Here is a 25,369-nt window from a genome sequence, read left to right on the forward strand (position 1 = left end):
TTGTTCCTCTGCACGTGTTATGTCCTCCTGGCGAAACTCCTCACTGTCGGGTGAAAAGAAGTGGCTGCTGTGTCACGTGTATCGGAGGAGAAGGAGGAGGACGTGGTTGTCTGCACCCTCCCACTTGGCCAAACAGTGGGGGTCAGCAATGACAGGGAATTGGCATAATGACTAAATTGGGAGAAAACATTTTAAATAGGAAAAAAGATCATGAAAAAAAAGAAAATAAATGAGAGAGGTTGGGAGCCCAGAGGACTCGGAGATTAAAGAGAGGAAGCTGGCGGAGGTAGTTACAGCAGGGAATGACTAACCCTTTAATGATGTTAAAGACTAAGATTAGAAGGTTAGATGTCTATTGCTTTTTTTTTGCTTTTTTACCCATGAGTCATTACTGCGTTTCCCTCCCTAGGTTATTACTACGACCTGGATGAGTCATTTGATGAGAGCGATGATGAGGAAGTTAAGGCACATCTCAGGAGGGTGACAGAGCAGCCCCCGCTGAAACTGGACACATCCTCTGAGGTGCGCGCACGCACGCACGCACGCACGCACATACAGAAACACACATATTCCCAGTGGTGGACAAAGTACTCAACCCCAGTGCTTGAGTAAAAGTGTAGATCCTCCTGGTCAAATATTAATCCACTAAGTGAAAGTTGCTCAGTCAAATTTGTACATGAGTTAAAGTACTGGAGTACTTGCTTTTAGAAATACTTAAGCATTCAAAAGTACATGCTTTAAAAATATATATAGTATAAAGTAAAAATAAAGTATTCAAAAGTTACAAATTAAGTACATTTTCTTTTTAATATCAATCTATTGTTGTATTAACATGTAGACATTTGAAAACACAATTGAAAGATTTTCCAGAAATGTTCAACAAACAAAAAAGCAAATAGGGCAATTAAGTGGCTAAGTGTCAAAAGTACAATAGATTTCTTTGAAATGTAGTGGAGTGAAAGTCCAGTAAGTCAAGTATCAAAGTAGCAAATACTCAAGTAAAGCGCAGATACATTTTTTTTTTAACTTAAGTACGGTACTCAAGTAAATGTACTTCGCTACTGTCCACCACTGCATATTCCTGTGTCTCTGTCAGAGTTCTAAAACGATGTTAATTTTCCTCTGTCTCTGTGTGCAGAAAGTGGATTTCTTGCGCGTATGCGGCCTGACCACGCTTTCCCACCGCAACGAGCTTCTCGAGAGGAAGAGGAGGAAGAGGAGGAGGATGCTCAGGGAACGCAGCCCCTCCCCACCGGCCGTGCGGGGCAAGAGGAAGGCTTCGTCTCCCGCGCCACCCCTCGCCACCCCCTTCACCGCCGAGCAGATGGACGGTACCCCCGAGCTGGCGGAGAAGAAGGATTTCCTCCGCTTGTTCAGTCTCACCCACGTCTCTCCACAGCAGAGAAGAGGTGAGACCCCCTCTAGAGCAGTACTTCTCAAAGTGGCATTCGGGGACCCCCAAGGGTCCTTGAGGTTCCAGGGGGTCCCCAGCAAAATTAGTTAATATAGCATTGAAATCGGTTTAACGACTTGACCCTATAGAATAGAGAACCAAAGTCTGATATCACTGCCGCTAGAGGTCGCTATCCCCCTGGGTCACAAGAGTCCTTTTCGGAAGTCCCATAGGGGAATCTTAGATTGCGTCATATAAGAACTGTGTTCCAAAAACAAACAAATCAGCTGGGCGGGCCATTTTACTCATATGGATATGAAGCATCAACTGACGGGGAAAAAGTTTAAAAAAACTAAAATTTACTCCAAACACAGACGTTATCAAATGTAACTCAATATCATAAACGAACCAGAGTCACATACCTGACAAATCACTGGGCTGATTTGTCTATATTTGGAACACAGTTCTTGACGCAGTCTAAGATTTCCCTATGGTAATTTCAATTGAAAAAATACCTCTGTGACCCAGGGGTAGCGGGAGTGACGTCAGGACTTCGGTACTCTATACAGCTTGGCTAGTTGATAATAGTCGGTTAACTCTGAAAGTGTAAAGATTAACCCTTATGGGGACTGTCCTCCTGAGTAGGGGTGACTGCGGAGAGTGTTAATTATATGGCTGTGTGTTTGATGCCAGAATTATTTAATTGATAAATACTAGATAACTCTGCATAGAATCTTTTGAAATAGGTAACAATAGTGATATAAGGAAATGCTGGCGTGTAAGGTGCTGTCTGAATCAGACTACATACACACAAACACACACACACACACACACACACACACACACACACACACACACACACACACACACACACACACACACACACACACACACACACACACACACACACACACACACACACACACACACACACACACACACACACACACACACACACACACACACACACACAGTGGGTCAGTGTCATCCATTTACTGTCCTGTTAACTGGCAGCAGCAGTCATTTGTTCATCGGCTCTCTTTCCCTGTGTGACGTGAATGACAGCCGCTCTCATTCTGTCTTCTGCTGTGTAGATAAAGAGAAGACAGAGGAGCTGCTGAGAGCAATACAGCACAAGACTGTGACTTTAGACACAATCAGATATAAACCTTTACCTCCGTGTAGCAGCCCCCCTGCGCCCTCAGCTGGTGAGAGACATGCACACATCACGCATGCACGCACACACACACACACACACACACACACACACACACACACACACACACGCAGAAACGCTATATAAAGCATGCTTATTTCCATGCAGGTGACTCCTCATCGACCCCCCTGCCGTGTCAATCAAATGGACAACACTACCCAGACTCCCCCAGCCCGTCCCCTCCCTACTCCCAACACCACAACAGCCTCCACACAGACGCATTCAAGCACCCCATCGACACCCCAGCACCCGGCGGACCCCCGCCCCTGGCCCCGCATCATGAAAAGGGTGGATTCATGGAGGTTCAGCCAACCAAGAAACTCCAAGGCCACCAGAATGGTGTTGTCACTTCTGCCCAGAGAAAGGAGTCCCATCTGGGGCAGAACGGGCGGAATCGCCCCTGGGAGAGGTTCACCCCGGAGGCCTTCGCTCAGCACTTCCACCAGGCAGTACTACAGTCCACGCACAGCACAATGCACAACAAAGGTTAGCTGCTCTTGTTTCTCTCTCACACAGGCAAAAGGTTTGTAAGAAGGGGCATCCCACCCCCTGGTGGTGGCCGTAGGTAACACACTAGCTCAGAGGTCTACGTGACATAGTTGCTTTGCAACGAGCAGTGGTGGACAGTAACAAAGTACATTTGCTTGAGTACTGTACTTAAGTATATTTTCTGAGTATCTGTACTTTACTTGAGCATTTGTATTTTTGGATTCTTGACTTGACTGTCAACTTTCACTCCACTACATTTCAAAGACAAGTATTGTACTTTTGACTTTGACTCAAGTAGGCTACTGGGGTTGAGTACTTTGCCCACCATTGGTGACGAGGTGTTGGCAGTCGCTGGGAAGCTTGACATTATCTCTGTGTTTTTTACTTGTCAGGCATTTCAAACAGTGTCCCCGAGGCCACCTTAAAGGCAGACCACTCACGTCCACACAGCATCTCGCCGCTGAAAAGACCAAACGCCCATCACGCCCCCCAGCACGCCCACGTCAACGGCCACCGTCGTTTGCACCCCCCGCTGCCTCACCGGGACCCCCCAGCAGGCCTGAAGGAACACCTGTCTGAGGAGGAGGAGGGCGAGTCTGGGCAGGAGGAAGAGGAGGATGAGGAGGAGGATGGGGTGGAAGACGCTCCTAGGAAGTGGCAGGGTATTGAAGCGATCTTTGAAGCCTACCAGGACTACATGGATGGTAAGATGTCCTCACTCAATGAAATGATATACATACACTATGTGTGTTTACCAATATTGTTCCCTAGCAGATTTATAAAGGCCATATCGTTGCTGCCGGACAGACAACGTGCATGTCCATGCTGTATCTGTCATCTTTAATATTAACCTATATATTTTCTACTTTATTTTCAGAACGTAGTATAGAGAAACAGGTTCTCCACAGTCAGTGCAAAAGGCTTGAAGCTCAGAACTACACCCTGACCAGAACTGCTGAACAGCTCTCTGTTAATATGGGGGTAAGTACCTCTGACTGGCTGTCAGCTTCACTTCATAATACTTTGTTTTTGTTTGTTTTCTGCTATCTTTTTGCGTCAACATTTTCTAGACTACAAGGAATATAATGTCTGTGCAGAGATTCTGTATCTGTTCTCCTTTTAATGTAAATGATTTGTATCGTTCATTTGTCAGGAGTTGGTGAGTCAGAGGCAGAAGGTGAGAGAAGAGAGAGAGAGACTGCAGGCCCAGCTCGAGCACTTCAGGAGGTGTTTGACACTTCCCAACATGCACTGGGGCAGGGGGCACATCAATGGGCACAACCCGAGGTGACCCCTGCGCTTGGTGCGCACAACTTCACCTGCCACTGAAATCCCCAATGGAGACACCGCTGACGGTGAAGAGACTGTAGCTGAAATAGGACAGACAAGTCAGCAGTCTCCATACAGTACTTGAAGCACTTGGAGCAGCCGGTTTTTGTCTTTAAATGTTGTCGGCGAATCAGTGCTGCTACATTGACTGTTCTCAAGTGACCATTGTCTGTGCATTCTGATTCCGCAACGCACACCTCATTGCTCATGGATTGTTAGCAACACTGTGTTGGTGTCACAATACATTATCTCTGATAGAATAATGCTAACACCTCCCACTAGTTCCCTTGTTGGCTTTAAGGATTTCCCACCAGTTAGCTCCTACTGTATCCAATTTGCATTTTGACTGTATTTATCCAGTCTCAATAGATTTATGTGGATTTGACTGGGCACAAACCGGTGTTCTCCCTAGACTGTGAAGCCCGGAGATTACCACTGGAATAATCTCTTGGTACATGCACAGACAGTGGATGGTGAATGAAGGAATCATAGCTCACCTCAGGCCTTAAACTTGAGAGGATGCACTTGAAAAATGAAAGTTAAAAGCTACTTGACCTCGTCCTGAGTGGCAGCATGTTATCGTATGTACCAATTACTGTACCTGTCTGATCGCAGTAAGCCTGTGTGCAAGGAAAGGTTCTACAGGGGATAGGTGAACAGCTAAAGGAAAATATCCTTTAAAAGAATGGAGCAACTGTATCGGTAACAATGTTGTTTTTTGTTTTTGTTTTGTTTAAGTTTATTAACTTTTTCAATTGTGATAGACAAAGGATTTTGTAATATGTTTTATTATTTCAGCCATTCGTTGTGGGAAGCCATATGTTTTCTTTGGATTGCTGCTGGTCAGAATTAAATGTCCAGAATAATATTTTGAGCATATTTTATGTGTTGCTTACATTTTTTGGGGGGATGACGAAGATGCACTGGAAACATGAAGGACAAGATAAGCAGTCTCAAGTCTGTCTTTCTTGGAACATTATCATTGTCATCACCATTATTTCTATAATCACCCCTAACTACCCTTCCTAATCCTCCCAGATGTACCTGTAAACTTGAAAGGAATATCAATGATTTTTTTTTATATAGGCCTCACATCACATTACTCTAGCTATGAGATGGAGACAGCTTTTAAGTATACCCATTTGACTGTAGATAACATGATGCAAGCTAGCACGGTGGCAACTGAGTCAGAAAACACGCTGACTGATTGACCATTCCTAAAATGCATTTTGGTGTCTACCTGTCTCTTTTTTAGTGTAATTTTTCACTATTCAACAGCTTTGTAGTTACTTTTTGTCAGAAAACAGGAGAGCCCAGTTATTTTGCAGTTCCCAAAGACAAATGGTGATTAAAACCTGAATAACTTTGTCACACAAACTATAAATTAGTCTTAGGCTAACATATCATTACTCTTAAATCTTTTAAATGAACTCCTGACATAACTGACACATTTTTTTTGTCTCTGTATGACAGTATTTAAATTATGCTATCTCTTTGTGGACAGTAATGCATCACACACTCTGCATATGATATTCACAGGTATAACGGTAAATCAGGACAATAGCTATCTTTACCAACCGCCTGACCCTCCTCCACACTGCATCACCTGTCCAGTCTCCTTTACCAACATGTCAAATCACGTCTCTATTTGTTTCAATCACTCATTACATAATATATTGGGTTGTACAATTATAATGAACTATTTATTAACATATATTTGCTGTACATTTGAATGGGAAAGTTCCATTAAAATGTTTGTAAAATGTGATTTATTGGTGATCATTTATACCAGGGAGTGGGGGACATGCAATAACACTATCTAACAACTGTAATATACAATGATTTGTTATTTTATTTTATATACAATACATTGCAAATACTGAGACAATTGAGTAAGTTAGAGAGGCATGTTGTGAAAGACATTACTGTATATTATTCACAGTAAAGACTAATTTATACTTTGTCACATGTATGTCTCAAAAAGAAAAAAGCACACAAAGACATTTTTGTTTTGTCAAAGCAGGCCATTGTGAGACAAACCAAAGCCTGACTCTCATGGGAATGTCCAGGAGCTATTCACTTGGGTTCTGTATGATTATCAGCAAAAACTCCTTGTCTGCAGAACAACAGTAGAAACAGTGGGGTGAGAAATGGTAAGATGATCAAAAAACCACAATGACTTACTTTTAAAGGATTCATATTATTGGTCCTCATTAAGCTTATCATAAAACGGTACAATTTCCGTCTACTTACTCTGCGTCTCATAATTGGTGGGAGTTCAGAAACCTGCCCACCAATGGCATCATCGACGGTTTTCCAAGCTAATAGAAACTATAGCCTTTCTCTTCTTACAAAGTTAGCATGCTGCAATATAATACATTGTTCTTACATTTTCAAGTTTGAAATCTTGTTTGAAATGACCACACATGCCTAACAATGATGTCACTGGTAAGCGGGTTCCTTAACTGTCCATAGTCCTCCCCTGAGACACAGAGTTGTAGACAGAAATGGTGCCATCTTATAATGAGCATTATTGAGGACAAATTATAGGAAGATATGTTGAAAATTGGTGATGTGCTAAACATCACCAATTTAACCACTTAAGCTCTATATATACTGTACTTTGTCATATGCGGAATAGCGGAAATAATCTACAAGCTCACAACGTGTCACCATGCAATGCATTTTGAGCTTATAGATATATTTTCCCTACTTTTTACATTTTTTAAAATTACTTTTGAGAGAATTCTGGCCAAAATAGGGAAGCCAGGTTGAAAGTGGTTGAAAGCAATATAATAACAACTTCCTTATTATGCATCTATCTTTACGGAACATTTAAATTATATAGTTAAATTAAATCAATCAACAATTTCAATACATCAGAATTTGAAACAAGTGAAACAAATTGCTTGCCACTTGCCTGGTGCCACCATGATCTCATGTTTCTTGGAGCGGATGCGGAGGAACGTGAGGTCGTTCTGAGGGTCAATGTCTCTCACGGTGCTCCTAGCCTTCATGGTCAGCTGGTGCAACAGTCCTGCATACTGGACTGTTGTGGAATTATCTAAGGTCGTTCTGATTGGAATACCTGAAACACCCATAAGGTTTGGTATTATTACAGTATGATAGTCAGATTTGAAAATATAATATAAAAAGATACATTAAAGAGATGACATTTTCATGTCTATTGAAACGCATTTGGACCTAATTTTGAAAGATTTTGTGCCAGCCAGGGACCCCCATAGTAGAGAAGATCATCTTTGTTAGATTAGATTATGTAGTACAGAATTCTACAACTGTGTACGTGGAGGGAGTGAAACCTACGATCTGAATAGTTATTCTTATACTGTACATTCTATCATTGGGTTATAACTTCTAGCTGGTGAAATTATAGTGAAATTTAACTTTTCCTCATTTTGCTGGGGACCTCCTGGAACCCCCTCAATGACGTACCTGAGGTCCCCGAACCCCATTAGGGAGGTAGAGACCAAGACTATCTTAGATACGAAAGCAAAAGTCAGACTCGATAAAATATAACAGTTGTAGAGAAAGCACTCATCCATGAAGTTAGATTATAGTAGGTTTTTGACATACCTTCTGCATTAACAACGATTGTTCCAATCACACCTTTGTGTGTCTGAATCCTCTTCAACGTTTCCTCAACTTCGGCCTATTATAGGAGAGCAAATTATGTAAAAAAAAAAAGAAAAAAAAAAGGTGTTGTGTTCCAAACACAAAAATGTAACACTACTACATCATGCATTACTTCAATATAACACAATCATGACATAATGAAAATTGAAGCAATTCAAATGTTCTGATCAGTTAACTTAAAGCGGTGCTTCTCAAACATTTTCATATCAAGCCTTTCAAGGACCCCCAAATTAATATGTAGGCTATTTAGCCGCGGACCCCCATCTGATATTGTGCCAGGGAGTAGTGGACCCCCATATTCTTGTTTGTGAGCTTGTAGATCTGCTTTTTGCTGGGGGGTCCTTGTTGCTGCCCCTGAACAAGGACCCCTGGGGGGGGGGGGGGGGGGGTCACTTTGAGAACCAGTGAACTATTAATTAAGTGAAATAAACGATCACAATACTCGATCTAATGATTTTTATTCTATGTGACTTATTTCTGATTGAAAGTAGATGACTCCACAGCAGTCTCTTACAGTGGTGGAAAGTAACTTCTGTAAAGCAAAGCAAAGCAAAGTTTGTTGTTTACCCAGGGTGTCGGACTAAGCACGAAGCTTGTTTCCAGCCGGACCCTGCATGGAAGCCTTGCTCAAGGGCTATTCAGCGGTGATTCATGATTGATGTGATGAATTGGGGAATCGAACTAGGGACCTTCCGTTATCAAGGCCGCCCCTCTAACCACTAGGCCACCGCTGCCACTAACACTGTACATGTTGAGGTCTTTTTTTTTTTTACTTTAGAGGAGTATTTCCAATTTTCAGTACTTTTACTTCTACCCCACTACATCTCAGAGGCAAATTAAATACTTTTACTCCACTGTAATTATTTGAAAAAGTTATTTACTACTAGTTACTTTGTAGATTTGGACTATTATTATTATACATCAGCCATTTCGGTAATTTGAAAATAGCCGATCTACAACCTCAGTTACCTCACAATGAATTGCAATCTGATATTTTCAAATGATTTTTTATACATTTCATACATTTGAAAACTTGTGAAATGGGACATTCTGAGTACTTTTGGTACTTTTAAGTACATTTTGATACCTTTTGTACTTTTACAAAAAGAAATGGAACACTTGTAACAGAATATTTCTACATTGCAGTATTGTTGATACTTTTACTTAAGTAAAATATGTGAGTTATTTTTCCAATTTCCACCACTGGTCTCTTACCATAATGTTAACAGCTTGTTAATGACGCTCCTCCTGGCAGCTTCTCTCTCTTCTTCGTGTTCGTCTGTTGCCAAGAGAAACGGATGTTGCCAGGTTTTGCGAGAGAAACAAGCAACCAGGTGTTTGATTGATTGATTGATTGATTGAATACTTTATTTAATAGCTTGTTTCAAAGGTCTAGAAAAACAAGCCCAAAGGAAGCAATAAAGGCCATATGAGCACTTTAAACAATTTGGAAATAGCCGATCTACAAGCTCACAATACGTCGCGAGCTTAGATCTGCTATTTTCAAAAACTCTTGTAATGAAATGTGGAATATTTGGAATATTTTTTTAAAACATTGTAACAACACAAACGCTCCCTGGCACAAAACATTTATGAAAATAGTTGAGGAACCACTGGTTTAAATAATAATTACAACATTTGGAAACAAGCCCAAAATAAAGAACTACACTTAGAAACAACCCCCCCAAAAAAACGCAACCCGCAACTACCAATATTTACAAGCGACTTTACAGAAAGAAACAAGCCCAAAGTCGCTTATAATACGTAAAGCTGGCAACGCTGAAACGGATGTTGGTAGAGCCATAGATATGGGTAGAGCGGATGTGAGTCTAATTCATGGACGCTCCGCTGTCATTGTGTGGGAAATCTCGCGTTGCTGCATTGGAATCGATGCATTGGATTCAATGGACCAATGGACAGCATCACGCGAGATTATAGTTTAGTGGGCTGTATTCCAGGGTTGCCATGTCCGCCTATTATATGCGACTTTGGGCTTGTTTTTCTGTAAAAGTCGCTTGTTAATATTGGTAGTTGCGGGTTCTGGTTTTGGGCTTGTTTATAAAGTGTAGTTGCTTATTTGGGCTTGTTTCCTACTGTTGTTTAAACAAACATTTTCAAGTCATGGAAGAAGGACCCCCAAATGAATTATGTATTTGTCTGCGGACCCCCATCTGAAACTATTTTATGCCAGGGACCCCATACAAATTTGTGTTGTTAAAATGTTTGAAACATTTTTCAAAAATTCTCAGCTCACAACGCGACGCATTGTGAGCTTGTAAAGGGGTCGCTTCTTTGGGGCTGGTTTTCATAACCTGGTTGCTTGTTTCTCTCACACAACCTGGCAACGCTGACTGTATTCCTATGTGCTACTGTGCCTGTTTATGCTCACATATAGTGAAAAATGCCGGAGCTAGCAGTAGAAAATGTGGTGGTTCACCCTCTGGTGCTGCTCAGCGTGGTCGACCATTTTAATAGGTAAAGAAACGTCCTCACGACCACATTATTTGTCTATTATACGCGCGTTATTTGTGTAGTTGCCTCTTTAACGCTTGGTCGTTTGCTAACATTACTGCCTTGACTAGTAGCCGCTAAGCTAACTCTGCTAGCCGTGCTGAGTCAGAAGCCCATTGACAGCATAACGTTAGCTAGCTGTCGAAGCTAAGCTAGCCAGCTTGCTAACCAGTCCTTTTAGTTTGCTTAAATGTGTTTTTATTGCTTGTCAGAATTAACTTATTTGTTAACTATGTTCCCTTAGGCTTTTTTAAACGTTTATGTTTTATTTTACCTTACTTATATATTTTATGCTCCAACTGCTGCTCAGCACTTTGTGAGTCATGTTTTGAAAAGTGCTATATAAATGAAGTTATTATTATTATTAAACTACCTAATCTTTGAAACTTGTGTGCTTCTGAAAAAGTAGTAATAATAATCCAGATTACATAAATACACACCATCATTATAACCACCATTAATTTATAAGGATAAGGCAAAGATAGGCTTGTACTGTCCATCTTGCTACTGATCATTATACTATGCATCACCTGCTGCTAAAACAGTCATGTTTTGTGTTACTGTTAATAACACAACTGTTACTTGTGTTCTTGTTCTGTTCAACATTACAGAATAGGTAAAGTTGGAAACCAGAAACGAGTTGTTGGGGTTCTCCTGGGGTCTTGGCATAAGAAGATTCTCGATGTGTCAAATTCCTTCGCTGGTGAGTTTCAGACTGACAGTGAAGTTGAATCATAATCAAGACATTTAAATGCAATGTGTCACATACATTGAGGTAGATGTCACTGTAGGACCTCAATGGACACAAGTCCTCAGGACTTTTTTTGGTTATCCTTTTAGACCAAGTGTATGACTGTCCTCTTGCTGTTTGCGTTTATGTCTAATAAAGTAATCAATCAATCAAAAAACTGTCAATGTATGTCCTCAGTGCCATTCGATGAGGATGACAAGGATGACTCTGTGTGGTTCTTGGACCATGACTACCTGGAGAACATGTATGGCATGTTCAAGAAAGTCAACGGTAAGACCATGGGAACATATACATTATTTTATTTAATCTACAGACAGTGGAAGACATTGTGAACATACATTGTGAATATACATCTTCCATTTTCCAGCCAGAGAAAGAATAGTTGGTTGGTACCACACAGGACCAAAACTACACAAGAATGATATTGCCATCAATGAGCTGGTCAAGCAGTACTGCACAAATTCAGTGAGTAGCTTCTTTCTATTGTAATATTACCTTGGTGTGCTGTGTGGCGGGTATATGTATTATCGTCACTGTCGGGCAGAAACCTTGTATCTCCATAACATGTCAACTTTTTCTTTTTGGTTGAATTAATGCTCTACTTCGTCATATAAGAGTGTAGCATACAGAAGTAGCGAAAATAACAGATCTGTGATCTTGTCACAGATCTGCGTGTCACTCCCCATCTTTGCTGCGTGTCACTCCCCATCTCTCTGAACAAAAGGAAAGGGTCCGCACTCCGTCTTAATGCTCCCAGCAGATTTTAATGAATAGAGTGGTCAAGAGTAACAACGTTTCGGCCGATGTGGCCTCCGGTGTCGCCTTATACCTGACGAAGGCCACATCGGCCGAAACGTTACTCTTGACCGCTCTATTCATTTAAATCTGCTGGGAGTATTAAGACGGTGTGCAGACCCTTTCCTTTTGTTCATGTTTATTTAGTCGGATCCAGCACCCATTGCAATTTTTGGATGTGCGTGCACCACCTAACCACTCCCCATCTCTCTCCCATTTCCTGTCAGTCTACTGTCCTATCTATAAAGGCATAACCCCCCCCTCTCTTACAAGAGTGTGTGACTAAATAACTACATTGGATCCATTGGAACACAGGTTCTTATTATCCATTTCCTGAAAATTAATAGTTTTGGACACACATAGGTTTCCACCTCATGGAGTAAAGTTCTCAGTCACCATGACTGATTTCAGTCATTTGGATTCTGTAGAAGCCAGTCTTCTATGGCGAAAAAATCCGATCTACAAGCTCTCAATTGTTGTTATTTTAAGATTATAGCATTTGTGGTCAAACTAGCAATATATTCAGAAGCATCTTTCATGATAAAACACTAATGGTCTCGGATATTCCATGTAAAAGCAAAGGTTAAAGCCTTTATCTGTGATTTCCTCACCTGGTTTGCAGTATGTAGAACAGCATAAAACAATATTACTAAAACATACTAATTTTACACATTGTGTTAATTGTTTAGAAAACAGCGCTAGTGTGTGGCGCTCCGTTCACATTGTTTCACAAATCTTACATTAGGACTACATCAGTCGTGACTCGTGAGATCTTATTTTGCTTTAATCCATGCATCTGACAGCGACAATGTGCTCATATACATTCTGTTCTGGAATAAATTCATATTTGTAATTGTTTCTTTCCAGGTGTTAGTCATCATTGATGTGAAGCCTAAAGACTTGGGCCTGCCCACAGAAGCGTACTTCTCAGTGGAGGAAATACATGATGTATGTGACAGTGTGACTAACATTTGTATCACAAAGATGGATATTAAGAGTTAGTTGGTTCAATGTAAAACATGTCTGGATGTTTTGATTACTTTTAATGCAAAATGATATAATGAAAAGGCTACATTTTGTGCATCACTTATCTTGAAATGACACTTGCATTCTATTTGAAAGGGGGGTGAACACATATTTCATTAATGTCCTATGAGAGATTCTTTCTTTTGTTTCTAACCACATTACCAACAGTCAAAAAAGCTTGTACTTATCTAAATATGAGAAAAATTGTATATTTAATTCTGGTCCTCAATTTGGCTACTGAGTTTTATATATATTCTTAAACTACTCTCTGGATATGAGACAACATACATACTCTAAATTAAGGCAACTTATTTATCAACATCAATGTGTGATGTCATTTCATATCCAAATAATGACCAGAACCAAATAACAGATTGGTTTATAGGGCTTTTCTAACGGCAATGTTTCTGCCTATCCAGGATGGAACGCCAACTTCCAAGACATTTGAACACGTCACCAGTGAGATCGGTGCAGAAGAGGCAGAGGAAGTAGGAGTTGAGCACTTGCTCAGGTAAATAGAACAAAGCACACACATGCATTCACTCATTATTGTAACTTATTCACTCACTTACCCTTTCACTAATATATTCACTCATTCTCGACAACTATTTCTCGCACACATACTCTCATACGGTATGTGTAAGTAAATATATATGTGTGTATGTATATATATATATGTGTATATATCCGTGATATATCGCCATGGTGAACAGGAAGGGACGATACCGGGGAGCTGGATGAGTGTAGGCACCCCCGGCTAAGAAAACAAAACGATAACGACAACAAACAGGGGTCCGCCCGGGCCTGTAAATTGCCTTCCGGCCTCGATGGCGGGTTTTACCCTGGCGGCAGGGGGGGGTTTTGTTTCCCTCAAGAGGCCTAGCCTCAAAGTGACCCCGGTCTCCCCTGGCGGAAACTCCTTTTCCCACATGGACCCAGTCCGTAAAGTAAACTGCCCACAAAAAGTTTGGAAACCCGTTCCCGTTTAATAATACCAATTGGTATTGTTGTGCTTTATATAATTATTATTATTATATAATTTACTGTTGATTAGTCACCTTTACAACGAGGTAAACCTGTAAGGATCGGGCATTCATGGAATGAGCAACACAGCTAAACGTGTGGGTAGCGCCAACAAAACATTTGCCAAAATCCTCCAATATGCTTCTGTTGGTAATCACTCGTTTTGAGCGACCTGCCAGCGCACACCTGCTGACAGGTGTGCACATTTTTGGGAGGCGCTGTCCACACGTTTAGCTGTGTTACTCATTCCAAGATTGCACAATCCTTACAATTTATAGCTCGTTGTAAAGGTGACTAATCAACGATACATTACATTACATTAGTCATTTAGCAGACGCTTTTATCCAAAGCGACTTACAATAAGTGCATTCAACATAGGTAGGGAACGAAACTACTAATCACCAGAAGTCTTAAGTGCATTTCCTGCAAAAACAAGCAACCAAGAGTATACCTAGCGCTAAGGTAAAAGTGCAATATATCAGCTACCTACTTTCTTAAACAGATGAGACAAAGTAGCAAAATCAAATGAGCACAAGCTAATACAAAAGTGTATCGACTAAACAAGAAACAATAAAACAGTACAACAATAAAACAAGAGTTCGTACAACTAGTTAACAACAAGTAGGCCAGGCAAAGAGGATGGGTAGTGTTTCCTGAAGAGGTGGGTTTTCAGCCTGCGGCGAAAGATGGGCAGTGACTCTGCTGTCCTGACATCAGTGGGAAGTTCATTCCACCACTGGGGCCAGAACAGAAAAAAGTTGTGACTGTTTCGATCGACCAGAAGAGTGACGGGGCAATCAGTCGCCCCGAGGTGGCAGACCGAAGTGGTCGGGCAGGGGTGTAGGCATCGACCATAGTCCGGAGGTAAGAAGGAGCTGTTCCTTTCAATGCCCTATAGGCTAGCACCAGGGTTTTAAACTGAATGCGAGCCGCTACGGGGAGCCAGTGCAGAGAACGGAGAAGGATAGTTGTGTGGGAGAACTTGGGGCGGTTGAACACCAGACGAGCCGCAGCTTTCTGAACAAGCTCCAGAGGTCTGATGGCAGATGCCGGGGCACCAGCAAGGAGGGAGTTGCAGTAGTCCAGGCGGGAGATGACAAGAGCCTGGATGAGCACCTGGGCTGCCTTCTCCGTGAGGAAGGGGCGAATCCTCCTGATGTTGTAGAGGAGGAATCTGCAGGACCGTGTCACTGATGCGATGTTAGCCGAGAACGACAGTTGATCGTCCAAGGTCACACCCAGATTCTTCGCAGTCCGAGTTGACGTCACCACAGCATTATCGATAAACGATACAAATGATATAAAACACAATACCAATTGATATTATTGAAGGGGAGAAATAATCGACTGAAGTTTTGTGCGTGTGTACGTGTGTGTGTGTGTGTATATGTACATATTAAAAAAAACATACACACACACCGTACTCTGTATATAAACTCTACTCACTGTAAACTTTTTATCGCTTTTCACAGAGACATCAAGGACACTACAGTAGGCACTCTGTCGCAGCGCATAACCAACCAGGTGCATGGCCTGAAGGGGCTTAACTCCAAGCTACTGGACATTCGGTCCTATCTGGAGAGAGTGACAGCAGGCAAACTGCCCATCAACCATCAGATCATCTACCAGCTGCAGGATGTCTTCAACCTGCTCCCAGATGTAAATCTACTGGTAAGGCTCTTGACTGTGTGTGTATGTGTGTTGGGAAGTATTTGGCTGTCCACATATTCAGGTTTTATGATGTATTGTCTACATTTTGTGTCCCTTATTAATCTGAATATAAGACTGGTGCCCCTCTGGAAATGCATCTGATACATTGATAACAACAGATGGCGCCAAATGTCTTTATTGAGAGATCCTTTTCAAAATGGGGTTTACTTGTAGACGTTCTTTTTCTTTTTCTTAAATGGTTCACTAAAATATGCAGATTAGATCTTAACTAATACTGTACGTGATCTGCAACTCCTAGTTTGACAGTTTAATTTGACATCATTGGTGAGGCGTGTGCACCCGTTCCATATTGTGTCGTAGGGAGCAGCAGCTCATTTGCCTTTAAAGCTACAGACAGACATGGCTCATTCAGAACAGGACTGAAACGAGCATAGAGACATGCTCAATGTATCATCTGAGTGGTATTTTCAGCAAAAGACTTCAAAGATGTGTTTTGGGGACCATAGACTGAGACTGTATTAACTGGCTGAAAAACAGAAATACCAATGGACTACACAGTTTATTTACATTTTTATTTAAATACCATATGTCATTCATTTACACATGTGTTCACATTTAATTGAATTGAAGTAACAATTTCTTAAAAGATATACTGAAAGCATGATTTAGTTTAAAAGATGTTAAAAACAACCTACCTTGTTATCACTTCCCCTAAAAAGTAATTGAAAAAAAAAAAACACGGGTCTCCTCACACATTAGAAGGACAATATCAGTCAGCAGAACAAAGGACAGGTTTTTTCAATAACTCGAACATGGTTAAAATGGAGTTTGAAGTTACAATGGGTTTGTATTGGAAGTGGTCGTGTCTGTTAAAATGAATATCAAATATCTAAATACTGAATCAAGCAACTTAAACTGTCTGGGGTGCTCTTTTATGCTTGAGTAGACGTTAAAATTACCCCATACATGTTTGAAAGTGAAATATCCCTTTCAATACGGAATGCTTGTATACAAAACCTTGGTCTTAAATTCCAACCCTTCTAAAATTACCATCCTTTTGTTTGTTTTTGTTTTTAAACACAACACACTCTACACTTATGCCTCCTTTGGGAGGACAAAAAAGTAAAAAGAAAAAATAACAAAACAATCCGAGACCAGGGAAGCACAATAAACAATACCGCACCTTAGTGTGGCAGGGGATATTCCGCTTTTTCTTTTGTATAATACTATAAAAGAGACCAAATGTCTTTTCACTAACCCCATCACTGTGTGTTATCAAATAATGAAAGAAAGGCAATCACATGGTAGAAAAAACAAAAACATAAGTGAGACAAGTTAGACAACCAAAATCCATAGCCTGTATACTCCATTAACAGGTAGCCCATTCATATATTATCTCTCTAAAGCACCTTGTCTGTATATAAATGTCGTTTACTATATCTGCCCAGTCCTCTATTTTAAGAGGGTCAGTAAGCAACCAATGTCTGGTGATGTTTTTTTTTGTATGACAATAACAATATATCAAGCAAATATTTATTGAAGTGCCCAGTATGAAAGTCAGTTTTCCCTAGAATGAAAATGTCAAATTGAAACAGTATTTTCACTTTGAATGCGACTTCCAATTTCTTGTGTATATACACTGTTTCGATTATAATCTTTAATAAATAAAATCATTTTCTTAAATGTAATTTTTTCCCTCAAAAAAGTATTTGAAAAGAGGAGCAGGAGTCTCGTTTCATAATGAGGGTTGTCTTATGGTAATTTAATTAATTGAAATTTGATAAAGTTGACTAAAGACCTCAGACTTGCCTCAGAAGCTAGTGTTAATGTCTAGCATTGTCTAAATAATTACCATCTAGTATAGTAGAGGTTCTGGGCACTAGAAAAACTTGACACAGGAAGATACTGTAGCACACACAAAAAAAATATCATTTTTTGACACGTGGCATTGAAACATTATGAATCAACCTGGCATAAGATGGGATGGTATTTAATTGTTATTACTGCAAAGAAAAAACATCAAAACAAAAAGAAACGGGTGTTTCAGCGGTTAACCGCGCCACCTCCTAGCCTGGTGTGCTCCAGTACCTTCCTCTGTCAATTTTTTTGGCCCCTTTTATACTGATTATCGTAATCATCGATTAACGTTTGAGCTCTGGTCCCTGCATTGAAGAGGTTGAGACGGGTAAACCCTTTTGAATTAAAAAACCCTGGGGAAGACTATCCTGTCAAAAGGTTGGTTTCTATCATTTAAAATAGTATTGCATCGTGGCTACGAGCTGTGCGACCTCCATCTTTTAATCAAACCCTTTTGAACTACTATCTAGTCTTTGTTTCTTTTCTCACCCAACTACAACACACTACATTTAGGACCGCTGTCAAAACATTTAGCTGCCCTTAGGTTTAAACCATTTTGACCAGAGCTGTGGCTCTAATTAACCATTGGTTACATTTTTGCTTTGTTTTTATTGTGTTGGTAAGTGAGTTTCTTAATGCAGAACATGTTTCTACCCCTTGGCAGGATTTCACCAAAGCCTTTTACCTGAAGACCAATGATCAGATGCTGGTGGTCTACCTGGCCTCTCTCATCCGCTCAGTGGTGGCTCTGCACAACCTGATCAACAACAAGATCTCCAACCGAGACGCAGAGAGGAAGGAGGGACAGGAGAAGGAGGAAAGCAAGAAGGAGAAGAAGGATGACAAGGAGAAGAAAGATGAAAAGGAGAAGGAGAAAGAGAAAGGGGACGCCACCAAGAAAGACGAGAAGAAGAAAAAATGAGTGCGTCACCTTTTGCGGTTTTCATCTCAGATTATGCCCTCTTCAACTGGATGGTGCTCTACTTTTCTCCCAAGCCGCATCGCTAATGTGGGTCTGCAGCTAAAAGTAGTGCTCTATATGGGGAACGGTGTCATCTGAGATTTGGCCTTGCAATCACAACTGGCACTCATAAGACTGTTATTATTGTACGGATGAGAGGATGATATGTTTGCGTCTTTCGTGTTCTTGGCTATGAGAATGTGCATTCTGCTCTCAGTCGGTTACTGGTGTTCTACGGTATCTGGTACACAGTCAAATCTGGAGTGTTCTTTTGACACTTGAGTGTAAAAATGGACCATAAGGACCCGTGTGGGTCAGTTTTTACACACAGTTAGATTAACACTCCAGATTTAGCTGTGTATTATTTTGTAAGATGGAGAATACTTTTTTGTTTCTGTATCACTCAATAAATTGGGATCATAAAGTGGTTTGTTTCCTATATCTAACGTTTTATTAAAGGTAAGGTAAGTGATATTTCTTTGTAATTTTTTTTGTTTTTTTGTTAAAAAGGTTAAAGTACTATATTTAGATAGTAATCATTGCTACAGAGCGTTTGTTCGGTCACAGGGGTCTCTCCAGCTCTTTAGTAGACAGAATATAGTACATTTTCAGGTAGGTGACAACATTTGAACCAATCAGGAGAGAGCACTGAAAATGCATTTTCTGTTTAATAAAGAGCTGGAGAGACTTGGGAGACTCCTTATATGGACAGGACACTCTATAGTAACGAGTACTATCAGAACATAGACCCATTTTGCAATTATTTGAATAATTGCAAATCACTTACCCTACCTTTAAATTGTCTTTGTCTCAGCGTTTGTCATGTGAAAAGAGAATGTTGATATACATGATATTAATACAATGTATATACTTTAAGTCAATTCAAACTTCTCAGACTCAACGGTATCTCGTCCATGTGTGAGAGAAAAGGTAAAGTAGTATTAATGTTGATATGACTATTGAATGACTATACGTGTTTGATTATATTCTAGAATCTAGACAAAAGTGCATACCTACCAAGGTCTATATATTCTAGACTGATTGAATACTTCATTAACAGTTTGCAAAAAAAGCACAGAGGTACAGCTTTATACAAAAGGATGCTAAAAGGATAACCCCCAAAAAAAGCCTATGGCTTATTTCCATTGAGGTCTAACGCGATGTGGGAAGAGTTTCAGCCAGCCAGTAAGAAACGGTACACTATATATAACTATAGCGCAGTATGAGGTCACAGTGATGATGATCATGTGTGTATGCATGGTGTGTGAACAGACCGCGCTGCAGCTCGAAAGGACACAGCTTTACTAATCAGATGATTGCCAGTTTGAATCGACGAAATATTGGTAAATAAATGCGCCCGGTATGCTAAGTTAGACTACATTGACAGCGTCTGCAAATTAATGCTGAAAAATATCGACGACGAGACTACCGTAAAATGTGCACGGTGGGTTGCTTCTGGCAGCCTAAATCAGATTATTGGATAGGTAAAATGGATTGTGACGTAAGGGTTTAAACCCCCACAGAGCAGACATGTCACTGTGTACTACCACACTACAGTAGGCAGTCCAGCGGATCGGTGCAACATCCAGACAGTCAACAAAACCAAGAACAAGAGCATGACTCCTCGCATATCGTTGTGATCGTGGACGGACGAACATAAACATGGCTTCCTACCTTCAGGTAAGACCATCGTTCATGTACAAATGATCTAGCTGTAACTCAACAGACTGATCTCACATTTTTTTCACTTCAGTGTTTTCTTAACTTGCTCTTCAGTTGTCTGGGTGCGGCTTTGCGCATTTTGGATGGCAGGCTATCCAAACATATTTCACTTGTCGTTGTCTATGATCAAGTGCACGCAGTCAGCTGCTGCGTGCACTTGATCATAAACAACGACATGTGAAAAATGTTTAGGCCACGTTTACCCACATGGGCTTGCATTTCTATTATTCACTATTGTAAACAGGTGGTTGATAGGCTCAATGTCGCTAGGCGACAGCTTGTGCGATCACTTTCACTAATGGGTTCTCAGCGCACGTTTTCTCTGAGTCCCTCAGGGCTCTCAATACTAGTGTGTTTTCTGTTATTGTTGGGGAAAGCTTTTGCTTAAAATAGCCGATCGACAAGATGTTGTGAAGCGAAGCGCGAAGGCTTTCCCCACAAAACCGATGCTGGGGTTTAAGTGGTTAAGGTGTAAGTGAGTGATGCCTTTCTGTTACAGATTGCTGATGATGAACAGGGACACGAGCTGGACCTTTTCTGTGTCCCCAAACATTATGAGAACGATTTGGACCGAGTGATCATCCCCCACGGACTGATCATGGATAGGTAAACGCACAGTCTGACCTTTCTTTCCCAATCAAACATTTTTGCCACCCATATTTTCTCTACTGATTTACACACATCTTTGTTAAAATTGTGAACAACAAAAACATTGGCAACATAATTTGTTTAACAAAACACCACAGTCTGCATCTTGTAGTGTGCTTTTTGCATGGGTGCAGAATTTGCATTTGGTGAAAGGCAGTATGTCTGCACTCTGCATAATAAGATGCATTATGCAGCCTAGCCTTGGATCAAGACGATCATAGATGTATTTTATGGATTCAGACTCGATAAAATACATCTATCATAGTCTTGATCCAAGGCTATATGCAGACCATCATATCACTGCTTGTACCTATGAGTATGAGTGAGTGAAATAAACCTTCTTGCTTATTGATTCTGCATAGTAACCAATGACTTGTTGGTCTTGTTAGAAACCAATGACTTGTTGACCCTCAAAATGAAATGTTGAAGGTCTCTCCTCCGTTTATATCAACTGATTTTGTGTAATCCAATTTTTAATTCACCATGCATCACTCTCCTCTCCATCTTTTCCGTCTTGCCTCTCAGGACGGAACGTCTGGCCCGTGATATAGTCCGGGACATGGGGGGACATCACATTGTAGCTCTGTGCGTTCTCAAAGGGGGCTACAAGTTCTTTGCGGACCTGCTGGACTACATCAAAGCCCTGAACCGCAATAGTGATAAATCAGTCCCACTGACGGTGGATTTCATTAGGCTAAAAAGCTACTGTGTAAGCTGCCCTACTCATTTCATTTCCAGACACAGCTTTTGCTGATGCTAGATGTGTGATAGAGGGCTAAGGGGTGATGGTAATATCGAAACAAGAAATTAAATGAAATGTATCCTGACTGTACACAATACAGCTCTTAGTTTGTGAATGCATCTGACATACAAATTAAAGAATAAATACACTTTTGTCAAGATAGCAATGCAATCTTTTGGCAAGCAGCCAAAGTCACACTGCAATATACTCCAATCCACTTTATTTATAGAGCACATTTAAAACAACCGTGTTGAACCTATATACTGTATGATCCTACTACTTTGTTGTCCTCAGAATGACAAGTCTACAAACAGTGTCCAAGTCATTGGCGGTGATGAGTTGTCCAACCTAACAGGCAAGGTTAGTACTGTTGGCTCTACGTTGAGTTATTTCATAAAGTGCAGTCATGTCTACTGTAACGTAAAAGGTGTATTTAAATATGTTCTCAATATGTTTTCCTTTATTTTCTCTACAGAATGTTTTGATAGTTGAGGTAAGATTTGTGTTCTCTTTTGATACAAATCTGTATTCTTTGTTTTAGCTCTACATTTTTGCATGCATGAACATTCAAGCAATGTTAATCCACCATTTTGAATAGCATTATCAGATAGGCTACAAGCTCTAGAAGTAAAGGCTATCTAATATGACAGACACAATTCATAGATGTAAGTGAATTATAGAAGGCCCATACTTATCATTAGCAAGTATTTGTGCTTGTCACATTATATTTGGAACACTGCCTGCATGCTGCATTGTTTACAATGCACTGCTGCACTGTAAACAACGCATTACTGACTAATGTCGCTGTAGTCAGTGCCCTCCTCATTTTTGTTCTTGGTGTGGAACCATAGGATATTGTGGAGACGGGGAGGACAATGCAGAAGCTACTCTCCCTGCTGAGTGAATGTAATCCAAAGATGGTTAAAGTTGTAAGGTAAGAGCCATCAGATGCAGCTCCCAGACCAGGAAGTTGAATTATAGATCTCCAGTGTAACTGACTTCAAGGTCACGGTGGCAACAACAGTGCTCTCAGCTAATGGGCACGGCACGTTCCCCTTAAGTACTGTATACTGTAATGTGAGTGGGAGATGGAGCAGCTTAACAGTTAATCTGCCATACTATTACCGTAACTGCACTGAGGAGGTAGAGACCAGCGCTCTGATACTGTATATGAAAATGATTATGTCATTCTAAATGCTGTAGGTTCAAGTAATAAGTATGAAGCTCATATCAGGGATTTACTTTGGTACATTGTACAGAGCAACCCCAGCATTCAATTTACTGTACATTATCGTATTGTGTGCACTTTGAATTTGTGTACTGTAAAATTGTTAGTTTAACGGTGTCTGTGAAGTATTGTGACAGACATAGTTTGTCTAGTGACTCTTGTGAGGTACATTTGCTAGCTGCATGATCACTTTGCTGCAGGGAAGAGAGATGACACACAAGCTCTCAGACAGACTTAATGGCTTACCGTTTGTGTAGAAAAAGTGTTCCAGCAAGTGCACCCCGAGAGCACTGTCGCCATCTGTCCGTATTCAGGCTTGTATGGAACACTGTGGCGATATTCTGTTCTTTTTTTTTTAAGGTTAATTTCTTCCTAATGGATTCCAGTTAATGTCATTAGCAGTGCCTTTTCCACTTTCCAACTCTGTTGTTTTGAAATGTGCTCTATAAATAAAGGTGGATTGGATTGAACTCATGTTTATCATCTTTTCTGTCATTTCAGCCTCCTAGTGAAGAGAACCCCAAGGAGCTCCGGGTACAGACCAGACTGTGAGTACCATTTCACTGCCCAGTCATTGATTTCACTGCCCAGTCAAGAAGTAGTCTTAACATGATGTGATCTGTAGGCCTATGTGTCTTGGTAGGCAGTAGCTACTAGCTGCTATTTGTAAGAATGGTGAGCGAGGATGTATTGTTTTAATGCAGTTGGGCTTTTCCATGTAAAGATTATCATCCATTTCTTGAAAATGTACTCCACGTGTAGCTGAGCACTTAGAGAATGCCCTGACAGATGCTCGAGATGCCTGCACGCGCACACTGCCTGTAGTTATGTAATGCTTTTAGGTTGGAGTTGGATAATCTCTTTAAGATTGTCCCTCAAGGGAAGCTGTTAACAGGATACACATTTGACTTTACGCACTGGCAGCTAAAGGGCCAGCCGCGTATACAGACCATGAAAGAGCAGTGTTCAACTGTGTGTGTGTTTGTGTGTGTGTGAGATAGATACAGTATACTGTATTTGTATATAAAAGAACAATCACAAATTAGATTATACATTACATTACTGTTGGTATACATTTGACGGTTTTGGTTATCTAATATTTCTTTCCAGACATTGGTTTTGAGGTGCCTGATTCGTTTCTGGTGGGCTATGCTCTGGATTACAACGAGTACTTCAGGGATCTCAGTGTGAGTGTCCTCAAAATAATAACGTCTATGGTACAAAATCAAGTTGGCATTCTAATTTGATGTCCCTAGACCAAATATAGAACTGAAGGGCACATTTACACTCAGGAGAACAGAGATGATTCTTAAGACGTTGACTGTTCCCTTTACATTCTTCTTGTTTACAGCACATCTGCATATTGAAGGATGACGCCAAGGAGAAGTACAAAGTGTAAACAGAACTGTGCAGACAATAAATGAAGACAAGGACCACTGTGATGATACTCCTTAACAAGCCCCGCCCCCTCCCTGTTTTGAATCTAAGTTATTTTTCTACATGAAGAAAGAATCCACAAAATGTGAACATGTGGCTTGTGAGTTACTAAAGTAAGCAAATAGCTTTCCCCTTCAAATAAGTGGGTTCAATTATGTATGTACATGACTGGTTTGTTTTTCATTTTATATTTATTTACAAATCTGTGTCGGCTTTGGCCTCTTGAGTTACTGTTTTATATTAGTGACTGTAAACAGAACGTTGTTATGAGTTTGTCACTATGTTACCAGGGTCTCAGGCTACTGCAATACTTTTACATGTATAGTCATAAACTGTCAGTCAAATGCAGGTGGCCTTGAGTCTGTGTAACCACATTTGTTTGGTAATACTGTTTTATCCTCTCATATCATGCGATAACTGACGTGGAATGTACTGTAAAAATATTTTATTTGATATTCTCTAATGTTTTCATGGAGGACCCGTTTACAGCAATATAAATTATGTTGAATCTTCTTGGGCGATTGTTTTCTTTGCTGCACTACTGCAATATGGCCAGCAGATGGACATATACACTTTATACGCAGTACTTCCGCAGCCTTTGAAAAGGTAGTGATGAGATGGTGATGAGATCCCACCGCCGAGAGGGACAGTTGGTCGTGCTGTGATTGGCTACTGGTTCTCATCACAACAGACAAACTGTTTTACGTACGCGTCCCGCCACCATTTCAGTGTGTAGTCAGTCAGCGACGCGTGTTGCCACATCCGCTTATTACAAGCGACTTCACTTTTCTGTGAAGTTGCTTGTACATATTGGTGGTTGCGTTTTTTTTTTTGGGCTTCTTTCTAAAGTGTAGTTGCTTATTTGGCCTTGTTTCCTAATGTTTAAACCAGTGTTTCTCCCAATAGTTTCAAGTTA

The 25,369-nt window shown here is 40.6% G+C and overlaps 4 protein-coding genes across 11 annotated transcripts in view; 3 read left to right on the forward strand and 1 right to left on the reverse strand.

The window, feature by feature from the left end:
• LOC311047758 (genetic suppressor element 1-like) overlaps positions 1 to 5,306 on the forward strand; it is a 69,943-nt gene extending 64,637 nt beyond the window's left edge. For 7 of the 8 annotated variants that reach the window (XM_084060604.1, XM_084060610.1, XM_084060606.1 and 4 more), the window contains exons 10-16: positions 410 to 522; positions 1,139 to 1,409; positions 2,488 to 2,601; positions 2,718 to 3,095; positions 3,491 to 3,802; positions 3,976 to 4,079; positions 4,252 to 5,306. In XM_084060604.1, coding sequence (XP_083916730.1) covers positions 410 to 522; positions 1,139 to 1,409; positions 2,488 to 2,601; positions 2,718 to 3,095; positions 3,491 to 3,802; positions 3,976 to 4,079; positions 4,252 to 4,389 — 1,430 coding nt within the window. In that variant the 3' untranslated portion in view covers positions 4,390 to 5,306. The remainder of the gene's footprint in view (positions 1 to 409; positions 523 to 1,138; positions 1,410 to 2,487; positions 2,602 to 2,717; positions 3,096 to 3,490; positions 3,803 to 3,975; positions 4,080 to 4,251) is intronic. The other variant, XM_084060608.1, reaches the window with a different exon arrangement.
• Positions 5,307 to 6,499: 1,193 nt separating this feature from the next.
• Positions 6,500 to 9,341, reverse strand: LOC311047377 (dynein light chain roadblock-type 2; the record flags this gene model as incomplete). Its single annotated transcript, XM_084060074.1, has 4 exons — positions 9,297 to 9,341; positions 8,022 to 8,097; positions 7,348 to 7,515; positions 6,500 to 6,543 (listed from the first exon to the last, which is right to left on the reverse strand). The coding sequence occupies exons 1-4, from the start codon at positions 9,297 to 9,299 to the stop codon at positions 6,500 to 6,502; spliced, it is 291 nt and encodes a 96-aa protein (XP_083916200.1). The 5' UTR covers positions 9,300 to 9,341.
• Positions 9,342 to 10,422: 1,081 nt separating this feature from the next.
• On the forward strand, positions 10,423 to 19,103 carry LOC311047191 (26S proteasome non-ATPase regulatory subunit 7-like). Its single transcript, XM_084059831.1, has 8 exons — positions 10,423 to 10,556; positions 11,204 to 11,295; positions 11,521 to 11,613; positions 11,711 to 11,808; positions 13,006 to 13,086; positions 13,584 to 13,675; positions 15,660 to 15,858; positions 18,380 to 19,103. Exons 1-8 carry the CDS (start codon positions 10,483 to 10,485, stop codon positions 18,635 to 18,637), a joined length of 987 nt encoding a protein of 328 aa, XP_083915957.1. The 5' UTR covers positions 10,423 to 10,482; the 3' UTR covers positions 18,638 to 19,103.
• An 842-nt stretch (positions 19,104 to 19,945) lies between these two features.
• hprt1l (hypoxanthine phosphoribosyltransferase 1, like) lies at positions 19,946 to 24,966 on the forward strand. The gene is made up of 9 exons (XM_084060461.1): positions 19,946 to 20,356; positions 20,898 to 21,004; positions 21,572 to 21,755; positions 22,083 to 22,148; positions 22,264 to 22,281; positions 22,640 to 22,722; positions 23,518 to 23,564; positions 24,127 to 24,203; positions 24,368 to 24,966. Exons 1-9 carry the CDS (start codon positions 20,339 to 20,341, stop codon positions 24,413 to 24,415), a joined length of 648 nt encoding a protein of 215 aa, XP_083916587.1. The 5' UTR covers positions 19,946 to 20,338; the 3' UTR covers positions 24,416 to 24,966.
• Positions 24,967 to 25,369: the final 403 nt, after the last annotated feature.

The sequence above is a fragment of the Gymnoscopelus microlampas genome (genome assembly GCF_963454915.1).
Source record: "Gymnoscopelus microlampas genome assembly, chromosome: 6".
NCBI lineage: Eukaryota > Metazoa > Chordata > Actinopteri > Myctophiformes > Myctophidae > Gymnoscopelus > Gymnoscopelus microlampas.